This window comes from Elephantulus edwardii, unplaced genomic scaffold, assembly GCF_000299155.1.
Source record: "Elephantulus edwardii isolate Elephantulus edwardi_28Jun2011 unplaced genomic scaffold, EleEdw1.0 scaffold00259, whole genome shotgun sequence".
NCBI classification, from domain to species: domain Eukaryota; kingdom Metazoa; phylum Chordata; class Mammalia; order Macroscelidea; family Macroscelididae; genus Elephantulus; species Elephantulus edwardii.
Genome location: NW_006400009.1, coordinates 3,524,659 through 3,549,463, shown reverse-complemented (window position 1 = coordinate 3,549,463; position 24,805 = coordinate 3,524,659). Strand labels below are relative to the sequence as shown.

Genomic DNA, 24,805 nt, shown 5'->3' with positions numbered 1-24,805 from the left:
TCATTGTAATATTTTGCTTTGTCATCCCGTGCTGCCTTTTGAAATCTTCTATTCAACTCTTTAGTATCTTGAATTCTTCCTTGTGCTTTGGCTTCTCTGTGCTATAGTACACAGAAATGCAAATCCAACTAGTAGTGAAATTACACGTAATATATGCTTGGCATGGAAAATAAAATCAACTTTAATATTGCCTGTCATAGTAAGGATTCTGTAGATGGTGCAAGTAGTTAATGTACCTGGTTAATTGAAAGGCTGGAGGTCTAGGTCTACTCAGACATTTTAGAAAAAAATTCTGATTATCTACTTATAAAAACTAGTCATTAAAAACCCTGTGAAGAATAGTTATTCTCTGACACATACAGGGTCAGTAGGAATTCAGAGTTGACTTGAGGACAACTGATTTGACTCATATTAAGTCAATGTTACTGACACACAGATGATGTAAAGGAATACAGGGTGCAACTTTTCTCCTGCTCTTAAAGATTCCCATTGATCCACACCCTTTACTAGTCAGTACAAATGTGTTTTACTATTAACTGAGCTACACAGTGAAAAAAAACAAAGCTAACAGTAGACACCAAAACTAACTTTTCTTTGGCCTTTTTCATACTTTCATGGACACAACTGAGCTAACTTGTCTACACTGTTTCTAAGAGAAATCAAGTTAGAACTACCAACTCAAAGGAATAGTTATTTTCTATGTTGACCACTGGAGCTTCTCATTATTTTTGAGACCTAAAATTTTGCCCCATAAAAACTAAAAATAGCTTCCAGATTAATATAACAGGATCTAAAACTTTGTTACTAGTTTTCTGGGTTTTTTGTTTGTTTTTTAAGTAGTCTGGCAATTTATGATTTTACAGTCTAGATGTTTTCTTTTTCATCTTCATATTTTAATCTCACCGTTCAAACATTAGCATCTCCATCTATGTACTTACATATACACAGGTTTACTAAGAAAATAAAGTAGACTAACAAATCCTGAAGTGTGGGTCTAATTATTACTTCCCTCTTGAATGACCGTTTCCATTTCTGAGTCCCTATGAGACATAAAACAAAAATTTTTTCTTTCAATTATTAAGTAATTGATACTGCATTACCCTTCCAGTGACAGAACAGAATGGGGCACTTGTAGCTGTTACCTATCCTATGCCAAAGAGCGATGGCTTTCTGGCTAACTTTTTATTCTCATTTTAAGTGAGGTAGGGATAATTAGGATTTTCCCATGGCAGTCAACGAACAGTCGTTTTAGGCCTATAATCTGGCAGATTTTTATAATCAGGATGTTTCCTCACCAGTCCTCTCTTAAAATGAAAAGGCAAAATACGATACAAGCAAAACACCTCTCATTGATTCCCAATCTTCTCCTGTTAATATGGCGAAGGGGGTATGCGGGAAGAACTCTATTTGGGGTTTTGTCAAGACCACGACACTGAAAGAAAAGGACTTGAGAGGCTGGCCTACTGAAGGTCACTGACTGGCAGGTGGCCGCGCCCAGCCTCGAGCTTCGGCAAAGGGCTGAGGGTAGGACTTTTCCCTCTCCTCTTCCTGTCTTGTCAAATGCTATGAGCCGTCCCATCTAATAGAAATTTCGGGTCACAAAGTTGCTTCCAAGGATTTAAAATTTTAAAGCCTGCTTTACAAGTACGTCCCAACCTACTCCCTAAAAAGACACCTCACCGCCTTGGTGCCATCTAGACGCCTCGGCCATGGCGAAACAAGCAGCCAAAACCGGTCAACCAGCCGGACTCTGCTGCGATTGCGCGAGAGTCCATCGCGGCGCCTGCTCCGTTCATGCGCCTGCGCGAGCTCTGCAGCTAAGGGAGTCAATGCGCGTTCGGAGTTACTGCAAAGCTGCTGAAGGCCACGATGCAATGCAGGAGGTGCTTACCTGGCACTGTGGTGTTTGTGTCTACAGGGGCTCCGCTTCTGCGATAAGCCAAGCTTTGAGCCTGGGTCTGATCATAAAAAAGCATGTTGTTGTTGATTGCCATCGAGTCGAGCACGACTCATAATGATTCTATGAACATATTGATAGAAAGAGAATTGATGCCTTTGCGCTGTGGTGCTGGAGGAGAGTGTTGAATATACCATGGACTGCTAGGAGAACAAACAGGTTTGTCCTGGAGAGGGTGAAGCCAGAATGTTCCCTGGAGTCAAGGATTCTGAAGCTTCGTCTGACATATTTTGGGCATGTTGCAAGGAGGTCCTTGGAGAGGGACATGTTTGGCAGAGTGGAGGGGAGGCGAAGGAGAGGAAGACCTTTGATGAGATGGATCGATTCTGTGACTGGAGCAGTGGGAATAAGTGCGTTTAAATGGCTAGGTTGGCACAGGATAGAAGAGCATATAGAGCTCTTGTACATAGGGTAGCAAGCGACTAGATGGCACATAACAACAACAACAACATATATATCTATATAATGATCATAGTTTCTCCCAAGTTCATAAGAGTTTCCATAGGCAGGCGGTTTAGGAATTGTGTGCCACTCATCCTTCCAATCCTGTCCTACACTGGGAGTTCCACCAAACACTGTCCATATTGATAAACCATTATGGTATTTGATACCCTAATGGCCCAAGGTTCGGCATCAGAGCAAACCCAGATTACCTCAGTACAGCAAATTGACAAGGAGTAATGTACAAAGTAGAATGTTCTTTCAAAATATAACAACACTAATCTCACTTAGTAATTGAATTTTTTATTTATTTATATTTTTTAGTAATTGAATTATTAACTGCCCTTAATATTTACTCTCTTTTTTAATCCAAATCCACTTGGTGATTTTGGTTAGTCTACACATCAATCTGTCTTAAAAGCAGGTAAGCAGATTTATCCCCACTTTTAGGCCCGAGAAGATCAAGGCTGAGAAGTTAAATAACTTACCCAAAATATACGGCTAGTTGAGGCATGGATCTGCTGGATGCTATTGTTGTACTTTCTTCAGTGAACCCAGGTTGTCAGCTGCTACTTGCAGAAACTTTATTAATAATTGAGAGCAATTCCTTGAAACAACTCTCATTTCTATTTCCCCAGTATAACTAAAGAAAACATTAAAATACACTGAAACAAACTCCCACCTTTTCAGCAATTCTGTCAAAAATTAGGCTGAACAGTCAGTCGCCCGTGGGAGCCTAGGCCCACGTCTGGCACAGAGATTTTGCAAAGATGACAAGGTTTGTCAATCAGCTGTAGAAAAGGCTGAACAAATCTGGTTATAAATTAAGATGCAAAGCCTAGCCAGGATTTGATGGGTGGGATTCTCACGTTGGTAAAATGGGAATTAAAAAAGTATTCAAAGGTGGCTAGAGGCTGCCAGCAAAGAAAATTGTCAACCTATTTTGAAAAGAAAAAGAAAGCTACTTTTGTTCGTTTCTTGAGAGAGATAGTGATATCTTCTAGGTGGCGATTTTTTGGGTTGTTGATGACTTCTGTTTTCTGCACAGATAATAAGCAAAAACTAGGCCACACAGTAGTGAGGATCAAAAACTTTCCAGTGATAAAAGGAACAGGAGACACCTTGCAAAAGGTGAACAGCCATCAGAGGAGAGGGTCAAGAAAAAAAAAAAAACAACTATGGTACTGGCTTAAGAATAGCTTTAGTTTTTTGTTTTGTTTTTTTTTAAAAAAGTTTTCTAAAAGGGTTTGGCCTTCCCTGTACTGGGAGTCTTAGATATTCACAAATTATGTTTTCAAATGGGCTGGGTTTTCTGTGCACACTGAATGAACTTAAATTTGTGGAAATAAAACTCCCAAATTTAGATATTTGAATTTATGTTAAATAATTATAAGAATTATACAGATAACTTTCATAGAACTCTGTTGAATAAGAAAAGAATTTATACATATAATTACTAGAGACTTAATAAACTTGATAGACTAAAAGTTCTTGAAGAATTAGAAACCTATTTGGTTAAAACAAAATGTTAATTTCAGGAGCAATTCAGTCATGCTCTAAGTTATTATGGTTGCCTTTGAAATGTAATCCATGGAAAATATGGCTCTGCTCCAGGAGAAACTGCGGTGTAACTGAGTGCCAGGAAGAAGATATTCTTAAAAAATATTGTTATCCTTTTTGAACTTGTTACCCATGAGGTTTTTTTAGGTGTTGCTTTTTGCTTGAATTTTTTAAAGAGGAAATAGTCTTTCAAATATTTTAAATTTTATTCTTTTTTGACATAAAACTATGGAACACTCAGATAATTTATATCATGTTAGTATTCCTATAAGAAAAACATGTAAAATAGTACTTAGAAAGCAATACCAGTAAACTTTATCTCATTACAGGCATTAGAGAGTTTAAAATGTAATCATTTATAATTTGTGATTGTCAGATGTTTATGATTTAAATGTTAAAATTCCACATTTTGAGACAGTCTTCTACAATTACAAGGTTTTCTGGAGGTTTTGCAGACCAAAGACATATATAGAATGTGCAAAAGTAAAAGGAAAAATGTTTTCGATATGTATTTCTATTTGTTATTTTACCTAATTAAGGCGACATTGTGTTAATACAGCTATGAATTTATTTCAGAAATTTAATTGACTATTATTATTAACTGCAATGATGATTTTCAATATTGGTAACGTTATTACAGTTCTTCGCTTTCATAGAGTCCAGACTGAGCTGCAAGACGCTGAAATTCTCCTTCTGGGTTAAAAGCTTGTTTCACATCTAAACCTTTTCCATTGAGTGCTAAATATTTGCTGAAAGTTGGTCGAACACGTAACTGCTTAGGAGCTGGAAGAGTTTGGTTTGGATGGGCTGAAATAGATAAAATAAAAAGTTAATTCAGACAACCCATTCTAAGCAATTTGGTTATGCTAGATAATCATTAACAGACAAGAAAAGAAAAATAATCACTGATCATGTGAGAATAATTCCTCAGATTTTATACTCTACTGAGATTCGTATTTCTTATTAATCTTTGTGGTGAAGGCTTTTACAAGACCTGGATTGTTGGAATGACATACCTGTAACATCTAATCTTGTGTTGCATGTGGTCACTCCAGCTTCATTAACTGCAGACACAGTATACCATCCAGCATCCTTCTTGTTTACATCTTTTATCAATAAAGTAATTCTTCCAGAATTATCATGATATAAACTTAAAAAATTGGGAAAAACAAAAAATTTCAGAAATTGATTTTCTTTTGGAAGTTTGTTTTGTCTCTGACCTATTATATCTAAAGAAAAAGAATCCTTTGAAAATTCTGAGGTTATGTCATGATGATGTTGCAGAATAGGACAAGGTTTAGGAGTTGTGGTCAACTTTACAGCACAACGCCAAACAGCTGTTGGTTTTCTGGAATTAAATGCCCCTTTTTAATCTTGCTTATGGCATTTGTTTTCTTAGCCACCATTTTTTATTATTTGTAACTCTAGATAAATTGAGTTTATAAATACATGCCATGTGTTTCAATATCTAGATTAACCCAACTAAACTCTAAAGTCTAGAAAGATTTATCCTACCTTATTCGGTCAGTGTTGAATTGCACCATTTCATTATTTCTTTTCCAGAAAATTTTTGGCGGAGGTATAGCTGAGATCTGGCATTCTAGTTTCACTGAGTCTCCTTCAAAAACTTTTTTGCTTTGTGGTTTATAGATAAACATTGGTGCTCTTCTATGCTCTTTTGCTGTATATTAGGAAAACAAATATTTAAAATACTGGAAGATTTAATTGGAAGGGGGTATTTTATGAAACAAAAGTATTATGAAGTTTGCACATTAATATAAAGGTTTTAAAAGTAATAAGAATAGAAATCTAGTCCAAGACAATATCTTTTAGAGTTAGATACAGTAATAGAAAAAGTTATTACATTATTCCACAATTTAGAGTTCTACAACAGTAATGCAAATGTGTATTGAATGTATAATTATGTTTATGTATATTGACATGCAGTATGAATGGTGAAAAAAGTACCTACCAGATGACTTGGTTCATGTTCACTATTTGCCCTACTAACTATGCCAAATTTGGAAAAAATTAATTTAACTAAGCCAAGGTATTGCGATGGGAAAGTCTGCTGTTAGGGACCTCTCTAAAGTACTCAAGAGCAACGGTGTCTCTCTGGAGACTAAGGTGCGCCTGATACAGGCCATGGTTTTTGCAATCACTTGTTATGCATCAGAGAGTTGGTCAATGACTAGGGAGGATAGAAGGAGAATTGACACCTTTGAGCTGTGGTGCTGGAGAAGAGTATTGAATGTTCCATGGACTGCCAAGAAAACAAACAGATTCAGCCTGGAGAGGGTTAAACCAGGCTACTCCTTGGATGCAAGGATTCTGGGGCTTTGTCTGACATACTTTGGACAGTTGTAAGGAGAGACAGGTCCTTGGAGAGGGACATCATGCTTGGTAGGGTGGAGGGACAGTGCAGGAGGGGAAGGCCCTCTATGAGGTGGATTGATTCAGTGACTGGGATAATTGGGATGGGTGTGTCAAAGACATTGCGATTGGCACAGGATAGAGCAGGGTTTAGGGCTGTTGTACATAGGGTCGCTATGAGTCTCAAATGACTCGACAGCACATAACAACGACAACAAGAAGCCAAGGCTTATTGTTAGGTACTGTGCTCTCCAACTCGTAGGGATCTTGTGAACAACAGATTGGAACTTTACCCTATCCTATGCAATTCTGACCATCCATACCATCCTAAAAACCATTCTTATAGCCACTGGGTCAATCCATCTCCTCTTTCTCTGGTCCTTTACCCTTCCAAGTATGATGTCTTTTTCTAAGGACTGGCATGTCCTGACAATGTGCTCAGAGTATATTAAACCAAGTTTTGCCATCCTTGCCTGTAAGGAGCACTCTGTTCTCTCTCCAAGATAAGAGTTGTTTGTTCTTTTGCAATCCATGTTATGTTCGGTACTCTTTGTCAGCATATTGATTCTTATTTTGTCTTCCTCTTTCATTGTGCAGTTTATAGATGCATAGAAAACAATTGAAATGTCAATGACTTGGATCAGGTGCACCTTTGTCTTTAAGCTGATATTGCTGCTCTTTGGCATTTTGGAGAAGTCCTTGACAGCAGATTTTTCCCAGTGCAACATGTCTTGTGATTTATTTTTTTTAAATGGTAATGACAAGTGACCCAACAGCACATAACAACAACATCCCCAAAGGGACAGACCTTCCTCTTTGAAAGGAGACAAGGAAAAAAAGGCCAGCCTGTGATTTCTTGACTGCTATTACCATGGATTTGGAAGCAGGAGTGACATCCACTTTCTAAACAACATGCCTCTGGAAACTCTATGACCTTTGAATGAATGATGATAGTTATAGAAAGGCTTCAGGCCTTTTGTTCATAGGTCACTATGAGTCACGCTCAATTCGACAGCAATCAACACACCAACAACAACATTATCATGGATATTGATTATGGATCCAAATAAAGGGAGAATAGGGGCTTAGATATGCTAAATTTTTATCAGAGTATACTGCCTCATCTTTCCCCAAAAAGGTATGCATAGATTATGACAATTCTGTTAAAATGTGAAAAAAAAGTTACAGTATTTTAGACTATGGACAGAAATTATCACATCAAAAATGTCCCTTTGCAGTCACTACCTAATTAGGTCTGTTTTCCTTTACACCTATTAAGAAAATCTCTTGAGATATACATGTCATTCTAGTTCATTGAGTTTTTCTAAAAAATATGGAGGGAGTTTAGGTTTGTTTGGGTTGGTTATGTTAACAGATAAAAATTAATACTCTAACCATGAGGTGTTCTGGGAAATATTCTTTTTTTATTACAACTGGATTTTATAGGCTCTTACAATCTCTCTGAAGGCTTACCCAGGACATCCAGCTGCACAGTAAAGGTGGCCTCTCCTGCTCTATTTTTGGCAACACACACATAATCCCCGGCATCTGATGTTCTGACCACTTCAAAGATGAGCGAATGAAAACCCTTCTCAGACACTATCATTTTGTGTAAATCATCTGATTGAACTGGTCTTCCATTTAGATACCATGACACATCAGGAGCCGGCAGTCCACTTACCTAGAGAAAAAAAAACACAAGTAGAATGACAGAGTGTTCAGATGCACATCACTGGAACCCATTTGTGCCTTTATGAATTTCAGCAGTTCCAGTATCTGAGAAGATTTATAATCTAAAAATTGCAAAGTGCTCAAAAGGCATTTGCCTTTAATAATTTTAATAAAACAAAAGCAAATGAAATGAACATATTATTTTCTGACTATTTCAAACCATGCCTAGTTCTTTCTCATGCAACATCAACATAACCATTATTGTTTTCTACAAATAATAATCGAAGTTGTATGACTCTTCTGGCCAATGCTGACTAAAAGTATAGTCCCAGAGACACACATATGTGAGACTTACTGAGCTAATAATCGTCTGTCCTTGGAAAAAAAAAAAAAAGCTAGTGTCCTTGAGCTATGAGTCTAGCATATGAAGGGCAATTGATTGTTAGTTTGTAAAATGTTTTATATAAGCCAACCTTATATACAAAAATTAAGTCTGTACACTTTTAATGTTAATGAATCTGGAAAAACTTTATTTTTAAAAAAAGCACTTTCTCCAAACGAGAATAATAAAATTGTAAGCTCTTTTAAAGAATAATCCTAGTTTGAAGAAAAGTTCTATGCTAAGAGCAATCAGAGTGGTTTGAAATTTTGATGGAGGAGAATTGGAAATTCTGTTGCTATCAGAGCCTTGCTTTTATGGAATATTTATTAGGTGGTACGTATTATTGTGAAGGAGCCCTGGCAGCATAATGTATAATATGTTGGGTTGTTAACTGAAAGGTTGGCAGTTTGAACCCACAAGGTGCTCTGCAGGAGAAAAATGAGCAATCTCCTCAATTAAAGAGTTAAAGCCTCAGAAATACAATGGCAGGTATTTGATCCAAGGACAGTGGATTTTCAGATAGGCACTATTGTGAAGGAGCCCTGGTGACATACAGTGTGTTGGGCTGTTAACAGAAAGATTTGAAGGAGAGAAGATGGGGAGTTGCCACCCATTAAGATTTACAGCTTTGAGTTGAACATAGAAATCCCATATAAGCCAGCTATTCAACTGCTAGGAATATATCCCAAGGAAATTAGAACTGAAATACGAATGGAGATATGTATAGCTATGTTCACAGCAGTGTTATTCACAATAGCAAGAAAATGGAAACAGTCCAAATGCCCATCAGCAAACGAATGGATTGAGAAACTCTGGTACATTTGCACAACAAAATACCATGCAGTACTAAGGAACAATGATTTTATAAAACAGTATATAACATGGGAGAGTCTAAGGAGCATTATAATGAGTGAAATAATTCAGTCTTGTAAGGACAAATGCTGCATAAGACTAGTACTGTAAAAAGGATAACTGAGAAAATGTGTATAAATGTTCAAAAGGGGAAGAGGAAAGAGGGATGAGAGTATGAAAAGGGGAAGGGAGAAATCATTAGGACAGCAGAAGTTAGAGGGTATACAGGGGTTGTGTGAAGGAATAGACAAAATTCAATGAGGACTTGAAAAGATGGGATAGTAATAGCCATAAATCAATAGTAATTGATTTATATACAATGTACATGAATGTATGAAATGAAAATGAAAAAAAATTGTAGAATGTGACACAGTGTTTATGAATCAGTGTATACAAACTAATAAAAATATTTACTTTGAAACTGATGAAGGTTTGTCAGGAATCAGATTGACTAGACAGCAGTGGGGCTTTTTGTTATTTGTTTTGGTTTTTAATTGTGAGTATCTTATATTGATGTATAAGCTAATCCTTTTAATTTTATCAAGAGAGTGCATTTATTATTCTCATAAATAGATGAGACACAATCATAGAGAAGTTAGTAACTTGTTTAACATTTCAAAGCTGGGAAATAGCAGAGTCAGAATTCAAACCCAGGTCTGCTTGGCTCCAAAATCTGGGCACTTGCCTACCGTATATACTGCTTTCTCAAGTTGTGTGACAAGCTACGTAGGAAGATGACATTTTGCAAAATCTCGTATTCTATTGTTGATTGTCTCTCAATATTGTTGAAGTCTTTTCTTACTTTAAAGTCCATTCTGCAGAATCTTCCTTCTTCAATGGACATATTCTCTGGCACTTGGATGAAACGTGGTGGGTAAAATTTCTCTTGGATTGCATCCTGATCATTCACATCTCCCCTTGAGGATGATCTACTTCTACAAAAATATTTTAACAAATAGCTGTACGTGAAAGTTGTCAATGTTCTTCCTTTCACACAAGTATTATCTAGCAATCAAACTTGAACCCCAGAGTGTACTCCTTGATCAGATAACAGTGAAAGGCCTTAGGAGCAGTAATTAGCTAAGGTATGGTTGTGGACTTTTAGATACTGTAGCAATGCAGAAACATCTGGTTCAAATTATACTTCTGTATTTATTTTTAAAAGTGTCATGAGAAAAACATGATCCAATCTAAAAGCAGAATAGTATTCATGTAGTCTATTATCACATTTGTAAAGATTGCATAGAATTGTTTCCATTATCATGAGAAAGTTGCTTATAGAAATGTAGTCCTAGTTAATCTGACCAAATCATTTAAAAACTTCCCCTAAGATAGTTCTGATAATTTAAAATGAAATTTGTACTCTCATCTTAGACATTAGAGTTTTATTTACATTTTTTAAAGATAAGTCTGCTTTAAAAAGATATATTTTTTAAATGAAAAAACATTTTCAGTATCAAAGGCTATTGTTTCCTTATACATATTTTATTTTTACCTTACTTGTGATGTCGGAACTTGCAGTCGTGCGTGCTCTAGGTTGTGCTGCTTGAGAAAGAAAGAGAGTAAAAATGTTAGCATGTTGTTGTTAACATGTAGCTTGAAATGGAGAGGAATTGGGTAGCTGTCGTTTAAAATGTTCTTTTAAAATAACATTTCAATTTTGTTCTTTACTTATATACACACAGTCAAAGATGGATTTGGTTGTATTTATACAGTTATGGCTAGTTTTAGATATTTAATTTTTGTTTGTTGTTGCTGTTGTGTACCATAGAGTCGGAACCAACTCATAGCTGACCCTCCTGTGGATTTTCAGAGGTAGTTAATAGCACAGGAGGAGATTACCCATCCTTCTACTACGGAGCAGTTGGTGGCCTTGACCTGTGTGCCTTTGGGGTTGCAGTGCTGATTCTTGCCACTGTTACACTATCATATTACTAAGGGGAGCTCTGAGAGCATTGACTTTAGGGAGTTGCACTGCTAACCCAACGAGTGTGGCTCTTGGGTGGTTGCAGTCCACCAGTGGCTCCGAGGAAGAATGATGGACAGTCTCCTCCCTTGTCATTAACAGCTTCAGAAGTCCCCTTGAGGTGGTGGTGGTGGTGGCTGCTTAGCTATCATACTACTCTAGGAAGCAAGTCTTAGGAAGAATGGGACTGATAGACGGATATTGGTTATTTCTGAAAATTAGCTAAACTATGAATTGGTGATGGTCCATTTTCAGATGACTCTTTAATAACAAAGGATGACATACCCCCCGGAGAATTTGAAATGAGAGCATGGAGTACAGATTGTCCTTCAGTAAAACAGGAATAGCCATGAAGTCACTAGTGTTGGCAGTGGATACAGGGTATTAGCTCTACTGTTCGAAAGTGGTATCAGCAGCACTAAAAACACAAATTGGACTGGAAAATAAATTCCCTTTTTATCTCATGGCACAAAAATCTGATGACTTCCAAAGAAATAAGTATAGAACTATGAGAAAGCTTGGGAAACCAGCATTGGTTATTTCCTGCATAGTAAATTAAAACATTTTAAAAGGTTTCTATCTGAGCACTAGGAAAAAAAATTTGAGAATCAGATCAGAAATTGATAAACATTGTTATGTAATTAATTAATTGATAAAATATTAATTCAATATCTGTTTTTGATCTTTCATTACACTTGGGACAACAGGCAATACAAATACTGAGAAAACATAGTCTTTGTTTTTCAAACAACTAAAATACATTTATATGTTGTTGTTTGGGGCCATTGAGTTGACTGTCGCTCACTACAAGCCTATAAATAACAGATCTGAGCCTTGTCCTAGCCTATGTTATCCCCATCATCTCGGATATATGTCCATATGTTGTTGTTATGTGCCGTCGAGTCGCCTGCGACTCATAGCGACCCTATGTACAACAGCCCTAAACTCTGCTCTGTCCTGTGCCAATCGTACTGTCTCTGACACTCCCATCCCAATTATCCCAGTCACTGAATCAATCCGCCTCATAGAGGGCCTTCCTCTCCTGCGCTGTCCCTCCACCCTCCCAAGCATGATGTCCCTCTCTAAGGACCGGTCTCTCCTCACAACATGTCCAAAGTAAGTTAGACGGAGCCTCAGAATCCTTGCCTCCAAGGAGCCACCCGGTTTAACCCTTTCCAGGACAAATCTGTTTGTTTTCCATATAGAAACACATATATCTGAGTTAAATAATGTAAGCCTTATCTATTTACTTGGTATATTTTGTAATATTGAATAAAATTCTTGCAACTCTGTATTAACTATTTTTGCTAGCCTTAATGTTCTTAATGTTCTTTAAGAGCCTCTGGTGATGCGAATGTTTCAACTGCTTAAGCAACTGGACACTTGGCAGTGACTAAACATACCAACTAAATTTTTTTGGTAAAAAAATAATACAATGAAAACTCAAAATTTCCAAATTAAGTCTTTGATGTTTTTTTTGTTTGTTTGTTTTTTTCAGTGGCAGTGGTATTTTAATTATGGCAAGGGAGGGTGGAGGGACAGTGCAGGAGGGGAAGACCCTCTATGAGGTGGATTGATTCAGTGACTGGGGTAATCGGGATGGGTGTGTCGAAGGCAATGCGGTTGGCACAGGAGAGAGCAGGGCTTAGGGTTGTTGTACATAGGGTCGCTATGAGTCGCAAATGACTCGACGGCACATAACAACAACAACAACATAGTCTGATGACTTTTATTATTATTTGGGTATAGTGTTTGAAACATACATAAAAATAAAGATTTGAATTTTCTGATTTCATAATGATGTGTTATTGATATATCTTTTTTTGTAGCATTACTTTTATTTGAAAGTTATTTAAAAATGAAATTAATTATATACTTTGCACTTGTAAGGAAAGCCATCAATAGAATGTTTATTGTGTTGTTTGTACCGGTAACAGTAAATTTTTATCTTATATTCTCCTATCCCAAGTCCAGAGACAAACACACAGTAAGCATATAAGTAATTTCATTATAAAATAAAAATTATTTGATTGAATGAATGAATGTATGAAATGATCAATAGCCAGAGATATTTAAATAGCATTTTAAGTTTCTAGTTATTTTTTTACAGATCTTGCACCCTCGGTTTTAGTAGGCTTAATTTAGCAGAAATAAAAATTTCATTTTGAGCTTCCTATACTTGGAAGCTTGAAATTCTTGACTTCCCAGTTTTATCTCTCTGGTTCCTAGTTTCTTCTAGGTTTATTGGAGAGGATAATAGGTAACTAGCCAGAGAAAGAAAAAGAAATAAAGAGCAATAATATTGCTCGGGGTTGTTTACTTGATAAAATTGACTTGTTTAGGTGCAAGCCTATGGCATAGTAATTATGCTCTGCATAAAGTTGATCCTTTGTTGGAAGCGTTGCTCTTGTTAACTACTTGACAGTCATTCTTAGATTTATTTTTTTAAATAAATGAGAAGCAATTTTGTACTATCACAAAAGGAGTTGGCTAGTTCATTAATGCCACTTTTTAAAACACTGAAATTATAGTGATTGAGAAAAGTAAAATGTCTTTGATTTAGAGTTTAATCTTCTGTCTTATTAGATCCTCACTTCATGAATTTTCTTTTAATATAGACATGTTAGAAAGAGTCTTAGGTCTAATTGGCCCCTAAATGTACAGATTTATTATGAATAATTTAGCTCTCTTATTTTATGACATTTCATTTCTAGATATTAGAAAGTGTCAGAAAACAGTAATTTTAAAATTTATCTACATTGTTGAGCTTGTTGTGGCTCTTGTATTCATTATGGGTCACGAAAGGGGCTTGACTTAATTCAAATACTATTTAGAAGCATTTAGAAAATGGAACCAAAGGAAAATGTTAGATTATGTTTATTTTATTTACCTGGGGTGCATCTTGTGCTTCGTTGTCATTTTGAGTTTGGAATACGGCAGCTGCATTCTGTGGTCCCAGCAATCTTCGAGCCATCTTCTCCTCATACGTTAGCCGCTTTAAAGAAATAAATTGTTAAGGAGATAGTCATGACATGTGCTAAGAGTTGTGTTGTATAGCTTTACCTGAAAATTACTACTGTAAGTCAAAACTCCATAGAAGTACAATTCCATCTTTTGAGTTGAGATATTTTTTTGAAAGCTTTTTCTTAGTGATACAGCATTTTCTTTTTGTTCCGGTTCCCAATCTAATGTTCACTTAGGCTTTCTTTTCATTTTTAGGTAAGTCAAGTGCCCTCACTCTTAAAGAAGAGACTTCTATGTAAAAAAGGGAATTTCCTGTCTTTACTCATCCCCCCTCCCCACATGTCCTAATGTCCTCTGTCTCCAAATCTAGTACTGGATGTGCTAACAGGGATAGATTATTAGTAGATAGTGGATTTGACTGTATTAATTTCTAATTGAATTCCGTGAAGGATTCGAGTATTTTTGACAAAAGAGATATTAATGGTTTTTAGATTAAAGATAAGGTTTTTCAAAGTAACGGTACAGTGTGTTACATGATAAGAATGACAGTTATCATTGTTTTCCTATTAATATTATATAACAGAGTCCACAAAGAAGCTGAACTGATGATATTTCTCATTAGTATTTAGCCATCAGCCATAGTTTGTGAGAGGGTTAATGTTTAAAACAGGCAAAACGTATTACATCATTCAGATTGATTTACTTCATTCTTTTACTACTAAAATCCAAGAAGTATTATTATATAAAGACCTGTGGGATAGGACCCCAATAGTCTGTCTTTTTAAACAGTTCTGTCTCTTGTTACTGACGTAAGCCATAGATCTGTGAGACAGAACTTTCTTACTGAGAATATATTTTATAGCTTAATTGAATTTTTGTGTGAAATAGGTATCTTACGCACTTGATTTCCATTGTGAAGAATGCTGTCCTTGCATTTCAGTTTTCTTTCCAAATCCTGAATCAGAGCTTCTTTTGATCCTTGTATTTCATGGTCAGGAGTCCGTGGTGTGGGCTTAGCATTTGCAGTTTGAGATGGCTTGGCATTTACAGGTTGGCTAACAGAGGGTTGTTGATAGCTTTAAAAAGGAGAAATAAAAGATTATTATTTTTTTAAAGGAAGGTCTTTAAAGTAAAATATTGTGTTTAAAGTAGAACTGACCTCATTTTGTAAATCATTTTTGTTAGTGTTATTAAAAAACATTAATAGCCCTAATAATATCAAGAAGGATTTTATAATATTAACCAGGTTTGCTGTTTCTCTCCCCTACCTTCTTCTTATGCTTGGCAAGGGAAAATGAAATAGCAGGAGGAAGAATTTAGATTCGACATCAGAAGAATGTCCTTCTATGAACATCTCCTATGGAATGCAAATAAGCTATAGTCTGCCTACTGGCAGCTTGAGAATTCTTCCTGTCTGAGAACTGATTTTCATGGACTTAAGAAATATCATAAATTTGAGAAAAAATTGAGCTTCAGCTAGATTATTTTTACCATCTCTTCCTAGGTCCCTATAATCTTATATTAGTATCTTGAAATTGGTAGTGGTGGGGCAGTTATATTGAGAAAAATCAGTAAATGCCACAATTGTTGTTCCCTTCTGAGCTGATTGTTAAATACTTACCACAGTACCATAGATATTTAATAAATTTTCTATTGCTCTGCTTGAAGTCTGTTTTAGTCTCTGGTGTTCTTATTAATTTTAAATCTCCATTAAATTTAGGCTATTCTAGACATTCCAACTAAGTATTGTGCAATGTAATAAGTAGCCAAGTAACAAATAATTCCTAAAGTAATGACAGTTTCTTCAACATTGCTGAACTGATTTTTAAGAGAAAGGAATGAACAAATGGAACAAAGAAATGCACACTGCAAAGGGGTTTGGAATAAAAAGAAGGCAAATTAAATAGTTTAGCTCACATTCTTATTCTAAATTCTAATTCTACATTGTCTCAAAAGTGGCCCTGCCCTTGCCCGAGGTCCCCTCTGGATTCTGATCATAATAATGAGCCCTGTGCTATCAGGTCTGTTAGATTACTCACACTTTTCAGAATGCTTTGTCCTGGTTTATTCTTAAGTCCTGAAAGTACTAACTTACATCGTACTGTTTAATGTGAGAAACCTTGACATAAAAAGGCATTAATGAATGCTTTCCCATTATAATAATGGATGTTCTAGAGTTTCTAGACAATGCAACCTAGGTCTCTTCCTATCCCAATATTCTTTATGATCGCTGAAAGGACCTGTGTTCTAAGTAGAAATGTATGTTCTCTGAGTGGAGTTAGATTTTTCATTCTTGCTGGCTGTAGGGACTTAGTTATCACCAAATGGAAAATGTTCTTTCATCCTTATACATTTACATTGGCGTCCACTTCCATAATAGCTTGCCTCCGGAAACCCTATGAACTTGGAGAGAGGATGAAAGGCACCCAAGCGTCAAGGACTCTCCTTCATAGGGTCGCTATGAGTCACCTGCGACTCGACGGCACTTAACAACAACAACAACAACATAAAGCCTGGTTATAGGAGATACTCCTATTTTTTGAGTATGAATTAATAAATATTTTCCATTGTATTCAAGATGCTTTGTATTCAAAGTTGATGATGCATACTTTCCCTTCTGAAATTGTAGGTCTGCAAAGAAAAAAGCCACATCTGTTGTCCTTGAACCAATTCTGACTCATAGTAATCTTACAGAAAAGAACTGCTTTGTAGGGCTGCTGAGGTTATACCTTTTAGGGAAGGTGACTGTCACACCATTCTCCTAAGAAGTAGTGAGTAGTTTGGAACTCTTGACCTTTCACTTGCCAACTGAATGCTTAATCACTGCACACCACAGCTCCTGCATCAGGTCTGCAGGGCTGTTTATATTAATCCTAACTAAAAGATGTGTTGGAGATGGTGAAGTTGGCCCATGACAGTGCAAGGTTCAGAGCCATTGTTCATGTTGTTGTTGGGGGCCATTAGGTCAGAACCTACTCATAGCTGACCCTCCAGCAGGTCTTCAGAGGCAATTAATCATAGGGGATGGAGATAGCCCAGCCTTCTCCCATGGAGCAGTTGGTAGATTTGAATGACTTTGGGATTGCAGTGTGGTTCATAGGGTCACTACAAGTCATAGTCGACTCGATGACATATAACACAAACGAATTTGATTTGTTCGGTTGAGTAAATAGCCAGACCAAGAGTTTAAATAAGTAGTAGGAAACTTTTTTCTTTTTAACATTGAATTCTTGGATCAGAGTGCCAAAAATACCTTTGGGCTTTTAAAATGTATCTTATGTCTTTCTAGCTATTTGAAGTTGTGAACCAGTAAGTATGAACCAATAAATGACATACTGTTGTTTTTTTCCCCCCACACCAGCCTACTGTCTTTATAAAATGTCACAAGTGTTTGTGAGAGTGAATTGTTGTTTTTAGGTGCTGTCAAGTGCAACCCATAGTGACCCTATGAACAACAGATCCCTGTCCTATCCTGTGCTATCTTCACACTTAGAATTGTATACTTTTATTTTCAGATTATCATAATATACTATGTCCTTGGAGAGGGACGTGATGCTTGGTAGGGTGGAGGGACAGCACAGGAGGGGAAGGCCCTCTATGAGGTGGATTGATTCAGTGACTGGGGTAATCGGGATGGGTGTGTCAGAGACAGTGTGATTGGCACAGGACAGAGCAGAGTTTAGGGCTGTTGTACATAGGGTCGCTATGAGTCGCAAGCGACTTGACGGCACATAACAACAACAACAATATAGCTCAGAGATTCTGAAGGATTATCAAGACCAAGCCTGAAGGTCAATGATGTATATATCCCCTCAGTCACTTTGTTCAGTGAACACTCTGATTACTGCAAATTTAGATGGCTTTAAGTGTTAGGGTCAGATACCTGAGCCTGTTTGTAAGCTAACACTTATAATCTATTCTTGCACACCGTCTTTATAGGTATTTTGCTTTATCTATCATTAATCAGACAAGTACTTAATATTTTTACAGATTAGAAAACTGAATCACCAGGCAGGGAAGGTACTTACTAAACATACACACACAGAGTAAGCTTTTGGAAAGAAATAATCAGAATTAAAAGAAGTCCCCTCGATTTCTATTCTGTGGTTTGTTCAATTGAACAAACGCTTGCCTAAGTGTTTTCTACTGGAGGAGGAAGCTAAATAAAGCTTTCAAAATTCTCCAGGTCAGAATCAAGGGATTCTTTTAAGAGAAAGTTAAGCCCTTCATAACATTGGAGGAGTTGTGCACAAATGTTCAAAGAGCCAGAGCTTTGCACCCTGTACAGCTAGACATGGAATGGATATCAAATGGCTATGGGAAGATTAAAAAAGTTATCTATAGTCCTGAAAATGGAACAGCTAAAGCTGAATCTTTGATCTCTAACTTGGGAACCTTCTAGCCTTCATTTCTTATCCTCTGTACTTTTGCTTTCTTAGTTATATGCACAGACCTAACTTTGTGTTTGAAGCTTAATAAATACTTGTTTGATAGTTTTATTTTCTGGGCAGGTATTTTTAATAGAACATAAAGACTTTACTGAGAAAATATTATAATCAAGAAATAAGTAATTTTAAGCTGAAAAATGTTTATTATAGGAAATTTGGAAATAATTGAAAGCTTGATGAAAAGTGATCTTGGTAAAAGGTACCTGGAAAATGTTCTGACAGGCAGTAATGAGTATATTAGAAATTTGGAAGAGAAGAGAGAGAGCATGCTCTAAGTCCTTTAAGGTATTTCTTTGAAAATTAGATCAAACCTACAATATTGCTATTTTTGTAGGTCAGATGACTCTCAGTGATTTAAAATGGTTCCTTTTAAATTCTTGGAAAATGTTTTTAGATTTCTTTATTTTTCTTTTTAAAAGTATTTAACAGGTTTCTGTACAAGTCAAATTATTAATGCTGGTGCCCTCAATTTCCAGAGTTGTTACCAACAGAAATTTCTAGAAACTTTGACTTCAAGAGCCAACAAATTAACAAGAGGACCTGTCAGTAATCTTGCAACAAAACATATTTCATCGGACAGTTTGGGAGGTGCCTCTGGCTTAATTCTCTGATGGTCTAGCCAAGCCAACAAATCGGGAAACTGATAGCCCTGGGTTTGCTTAAGTACAAGGTATTCAGTCCATGTTTTAAAAAAAGCACAACTATTGCGTCCTTCATATCAGGTTCTCCTAGGACTGTTTTAGGCTTATGAAAATAGTACATGCTTGCATAAGACTGCAGGTATTCTTTCCTGCAGCTCAACCAATTTGAAGAGTGGTTTTTAATTACCAAAGGAAACCTTAAGGTCATAAGTCTTCATATTTGCAAGTGTTCCTTCTGATTATAGTGAAGCAAATTGATACACTTTAATTACTGAATCCCATTTCTTCCCCTTTCGGTTAAGTGTATCAGAGGAGGAAATGGATAGGAAGGAAAGACAAAGGCAGAAGAAACTTAATAGTCCCTGCTTATGTGAGAGGAAACCTTATCTGAAGAAGAGCAGACAGGTGTTCTTCATCTCAGTTGAGCCTAGAACCAGAGGATTTACATTTACAGCGTGAGGCACAGGAATTTACATATTTTAGAACCAACCAGGGGAAAGTTTTCCATTTTTGAGTGTCTTAGAAATCTTCCCACGTTTTGTTTTTAATATGAAAAATAATAGGTTAAGTAACTATATATATAGTAAGAAGTGGTTTGGGTTCAGTTCAATCTGGACATTGGAACAATGAGTTGGATGACCATTTAACTTTCAGTCCCTGCAGTAATCTTGTACAAAGGGAGCTCTAGTGGCCTAGTAGCAAGAGGCTGTGCTGCAATCTCAAATGCATGAGGTTCAAATCCACCACTTGCTCTGCAGGAGAAAGATGGTCAGTCTCCTCCAGTGCAATTAACTGCCTCTGAAAACCCACTTCAGGGTCTGGTAAGGGTGGGTTTTGGCTCAATGGTACATAACAACAACCCTTGCATAAAGTGTTCTAGGTGAATTATAGAATGAAATCTTCATGTCACTTTGCACTTTTAGATAGTGAAGAAAGAACAGCAGCACACTTCCAAACTCAGATACAAGCTTATGATACATAAAAAAATATATATATATGTATATATTAGAAACTCACTTACTTGGAGTCCACATTGGAAGGCATTTTACTGCTGCTGTAATCAGTCTGTGATGGTAGTATGGAGCTGAGGAAGCTGGCTGGGGACTGGTTGTAATAGGTGCCTCCAGCTCTTTGGCCGGGATTGGAGCCAGTGAGCTGCTGGGTAGAAGCAGGGAAAGCTGAGGAAGACATGGTGATGTGAGAGCTCACTGTTGATGAGGCAGAAAATCTTTTCTCTGTACACTGGCTGGGCTGGATGGTAATGGAAGACTGTTTGGTCTGGCTAGAGAAGCTGGAGGTTTCCGGTCCAGGAGGCTGCAGTCTGGAGCCACATGGATTTTGGGATTGGATGAAGTGTGTTGGACGTTGATAGTTAAACATGTTTAGCTGGTATATGGAAGAGGAAGGCAAGTTATTAATATGATGATTTGCTCCTGGAGGGGTAGAGTCCTGATTATGGGGCTGCAAACTTGGAATTATGGAAGGTTGCAAGGAATCAGAGGCAACCTTGATATGCTCCTCCTTGCTGAGATCCTGGGAAGACTTTGCTTCTGGCTTGGATAGAGTGGGCTTCTCTTGAAGAATTTTGTTCCTTCAAAAGGAGAAAATGAGTCTTGTAAGCCACAATATTTGCTTAAACACAACAATACTATTTATTTAATGTACTTATGAACTTTGAACCTTAAAACTTTCCTGACTTCTAGACTGGCCCCCACTTTAATCTGTGTGCACAAATGACTTTCCCTTGTGTGTCCCTGTGGCATTCTCAAGAAAGCATGCCCATGATCTTGGAGATGTGAGAATGCAACGTTGCATTCTCCAAGTGATTATATATGAACATAAATTCTGTGATGTTGCTTCATTTGATAATTTTATGATTAATTTTTTGCCCAGAGTTCAGCACAGATATTTTGTTATTTAAAATTAATAGCAGTTAAGTAAATAACATTTCAGCATCAATTTAGTTTAAATTCTTCCCATTATCCATTGAGACAGTTTAATAGACCTTCGGATACATCAATTCATTCATCGCTTGATCATCTTTGTTGAATAAAGTCTTAGTAAAATAAGGGAAGCAATATGCTGATGCTATAAAGACTATTACTGTAATCCATATTTATCCTTCACTCTTCCACAGTTCACCAGTGTTAAACTTTGCTCTTGTCAATTTCAGGTGGATGTAAAAAAAAATGCAGGTCCTGACTCTTATCATGTCTTAATTCCAGATTGACCATAATCCTAAATGAAATGATAGTGTGCGCACACACACACGCACACACACGCACACACACACAGCTCTGACTGCATTCCAGAACCATTTGTAAAATTTGCAGTTTTTAGATTGTATTTTCTAGTTTTTAGTCTTGATGTTCTCATAATTATTTTTATTATTTTAATTTTTAATATGTATTTGAGGTGAATTTTAAAATTATCTTAGCTCCTCTTTTACTTTTTGGAATGGCTAACAGGATGTACAGAAGGAAATGAAGCAATGCTGAAGCTAGCCTTTACCCTATCCAGAAAAAAGTACTATTTTTCTCTCAACTAACTACAGTGTCCCTTCTGCCTTCCTACAGTGATCCTAGTTATTCCTTTGATGAGTACTTTGCCACAAAAATAAAACCTTAAGGGTTCTATTGGCCTCTCATTTCTTTTGTTAGTATGGTAACTGTAAGCAGAACTATATAAATACAGACATAATACACCAAGACTTAGAATTTTAACACTGGTCCTGGCTTTATTTAAAATATCAAGCAATTTAATTGGAAATACATTTACCTTGCTTTACACACTGTAAATCAACATTGTGTTAATGGTAAACTTTTAACTTAAAATATTAACCACATTATTTTCATTAAGTCTTCTAGTTTTTAAGTTCCTGTCTTGAAGAAAATACAACTGTTAATGCAGGTGTTTTTATATCCAGCAACTTCAATCTAAGGTTGTGTGTGCAGTTTTGAATTAAATGCATAATAATAATTGTGGGGAAGAACAAACATACAAAGAGCCAACAGAAGGGAAAACCATTTAAAAAGTTATAGAGTCTTTTATTTCCAATTTATGGACATAAACTTGTCCAACCAGCGTGTACTTCAATAATGAACTGTAATATTTGTATAATGTACTTCAATAATGAACAATAATGTTCACTAATGAAGATTAGGTTATTAAATTATTGGGAACAAAGAACTAGGAGGAGATGTTAATTAGATATTATTTTGAAAAGACTGTATTTTAAGGAAAATCATTTTGTTGCTATGAATTTCCTTTCTGGGAAGGTAAGTTATTCAGGATAATTTTAAATGTCAAAAAACAAAAATAAAACTTTTTTTCCAGAAACAAAACTTTAAGAGAGTATAATTATCCTGTATGTTTTTGTATTGGTCTCTATAATGAACAGTTACTGATATTTTTAAAAGTCCAATTAAAACCACAGATTGTTTCAAAAGCTTCATTTCATTCATATCTCAACAAAATTTTTTGAGATTTTAATGAAAGTTTATAGAGAACTTGGATTTCCATTCATTTATTGTTGCGCATCTCCCTCTTTGTCCCCCCTCCTTCCAGTTAGTTTTTTTCCTTTGGAAAAAAAAGTTCTTTAGTTGTTATACAGTTCTGCCCCCTCCCCAACTCCACTTTACTATGCAGCTCTTATTCTGGACTCTTGTCATGCCAATAATACCTAATCATATATTCCTTTTATGCAGTTCTCTCCCTTGTCTGTTTCAATGTCATGTACATTGTTTATCCCTTCTTTTCTTAGCTTTCTCCCAACCCCCATGTCAGTCCTGTTTTTCAACAAAATTTTTAAAAATATGCTTTTAGACAGGTAATTCTACTATACTTTTCTTCATGCTTGTAATACTGTATAAAGTTCCATTCTATTATAGATTCTTTTATATGACAATGTTACTTTATTTAAAATAATTTCACACAGATTTCAAACCTTTTATATGGTAATACTCAATTTGCTATTTTAAAAATCTTAACTTTCCCTACTCTATCTCTAATTTAACACAGACTTTAAAAAATGGAGAGAATATTTTGAAGGTATAAAATATTGCTGTACTAACTTCAGATCATTTTAAAAGGAAAATTATTTAAAAATAATGACACATCACTACCTTTCCCTCCTATCCTTTCTATAATAATTTCCAGTTACAGTAGAATTAGACCACTTTCTCTTCGAATTCTTGTGTAATTACAAAATTATGACTCTCAATATATTTATCTGAAGGTCACCATTGTATATATACACCCCTCTAATTTGGGGACGGAGGAAGAACCAAACCAAAACACAACTCAAAATTAGCAGGAATAAAAAGACACTTACCCGTCGTTCCAACTGAGTGTTAACCCTCTACTGAAGGGAAGCAGGAGGCATCCCCTTTCCTCACAGCATAATCTAGTTGCTCTGTGCTTAGTATTATAGCACCACTGACTTTTATCAGCTGCCAAACAGTGACATCTGATGTGCTTGCCTGTCCATCTACCTATGCTGGCATGTCAAAGTAAGAGTCCACAATCTAAACAATATCTCAGATGTCTCAGTGATATTTAAGGAGTGGGATTACATGAGCTTCTCTTGCAGGCCTCTTTATTTTAGACATGAATTTTGACTATGAGCTTTAGTGAACTCATATAGGGGAAAGTGCAGTGAATTGAGAAATGGAGAAAGTATAAAGAAAACTCATTTATTGTGGTGGAAGCTTCTGATCTTCCGCTGTTGAAGAGAGAAGAGCTAAAAGAGAAATTGTCGGCATTCTAAGACATTCTTCTACCTAGAAAGATTCTTTAATAGAAAACTAGTGGCAAATGAGATTCAAACTAATCCTTCATTTGAAGGTAATGCCGACCCCCTAAATGACAGAGGGTCAGAGTGGAGTTCAAGTAATGTGCTTAAAGAAAGGATATGGTATCAGGGCACAGGTAGGAGAGCAAGGTCATATCAATATGCCATTGGAAAGGCAGAGAGGTGGAAACTTCAGATTTATTTTATTTTAGCAAGTTTTTCTGAATCTGTTACATAGACCTCTTGATCAGTACTTTCATTCTAAAGTTTTGAAACACTTAAGAAATAGGAAAAAAAATAGGCAATACAATTAGAGCTCTGTCTATCGAGGTTCTTTCATCTTTACTCTTGACCGTTATACAGTTTTCTTATTTTTTTTTTATCATGGAGATCATCTGGATATTTAGGCTTCCACTTTTGTACAGTAAACAAAGTTAAAGTAAGAAGCCTTCAAACAATAGGCAGATAGTCCTGTGGAGTGGATGGCATGAAAATAAGACTAGTCTTTACGTTTGGATGGTTCTATTTAAAGTGTAAAGTGTATCTATCTTGTCTCTTCCCTCATGGGTGACCTAAATCCAGAACAACTGAACCCATGCTGTTGAGTTGATTCTGACTCATAGTAACCCTTTATCAGATTTCCTAGGCTGTATCTAAGTCTTCAGGGGAGGAAATTGCCCATCTTCCTCTCATCAGTGGTTTGTGGATTCAAGCCACTGACCTTTCAGGTGAGCAGTCTGGTGAGTTATGCACTATTC

The 24,805-nt window shown here is 36.3% G+C and overlaps 2 protein-coding genes across 4 annotated transcripts in view; both read right to left on the bottom strand.

Annotated features, from left to right (window-relative positions):
- The window catches only part of PKD2L2 (polycystic kidney disease 2-like 2), a 109,112-nt gene extending 107,401 nt beyond the window's left edge, over positions 1-1,711 (bottom strand). Inside the window, exons 1-2 of the mRNA XM_006899500.1 lie at positions 1,681-1,711; positions 939-1,040 (exon numbers count right to left, since the gene is read on the bottom strand). Of these exons, the coding sequence (XP_006899562.1) occupies positions 939-1,040; positions 1,681-1,711 (133 nt within the window). The remainder of the gene's footprint in view (positions 1-938; positions 1,041-1,680) is intronic.
- Positions 1,712-4,145: 2,434 nt separating this feature from the next.
- On the bottom strand, positions 4,146-23,677 carry MYOT (myotilin). 3 transcript variants are annotated; one of them, XM_006899499.1, is made up of 11 exons: positions 23,589-23,677; positions 20,762-20,846; positions 15,068-15,242; positions 14,102-14,197; positions 12,110-12,115; positions 10,732-10,781; positions 10,039-10,171; positions 7,805-8,012; positions 5,474-5,639; positions 4,975-5,108; positions 4,146-4,765 (listed from the first exon to the last, which is right to left on the bottom strand). In XM_006899499.1, exons 4-11 carry the CDS (start codon positions 14,174-14,176, stop codon positions 4,593-4,595), a joined length of 945 nt encoding a protein of 314 aa, XP_006899561.1. In that variant the 5' UTR covers positions 14,177-14,197; positions 15,068-15,242; positions 20,762-20,846; positions 23,589-23,677; the 3' UTR covers positions 4,146-4,592. The 3 variants fall into 3 exon arrangements, with proteins under 3 accessions (XP_006899561.1, XP_006899559.1, XP_006899560.1); XM_006899497.1 differs by having other exon boundaries at positions 20,277-20,846; positions 23,589-23,671; XM_006899498.1 differs by lacking the exons at positions 12,110-12,115; positions 20,762-20,846; positions 23,589-23,677 and adding an exon at positions 20,277-20,635 and having other exon boundaries at positions 4,593-4,765; positions 10,732-10,778; positions 14,093-14,197.
- Between the last annotated feature and the right edge of the window lie 1,128 nt (positions 23,678-24,805).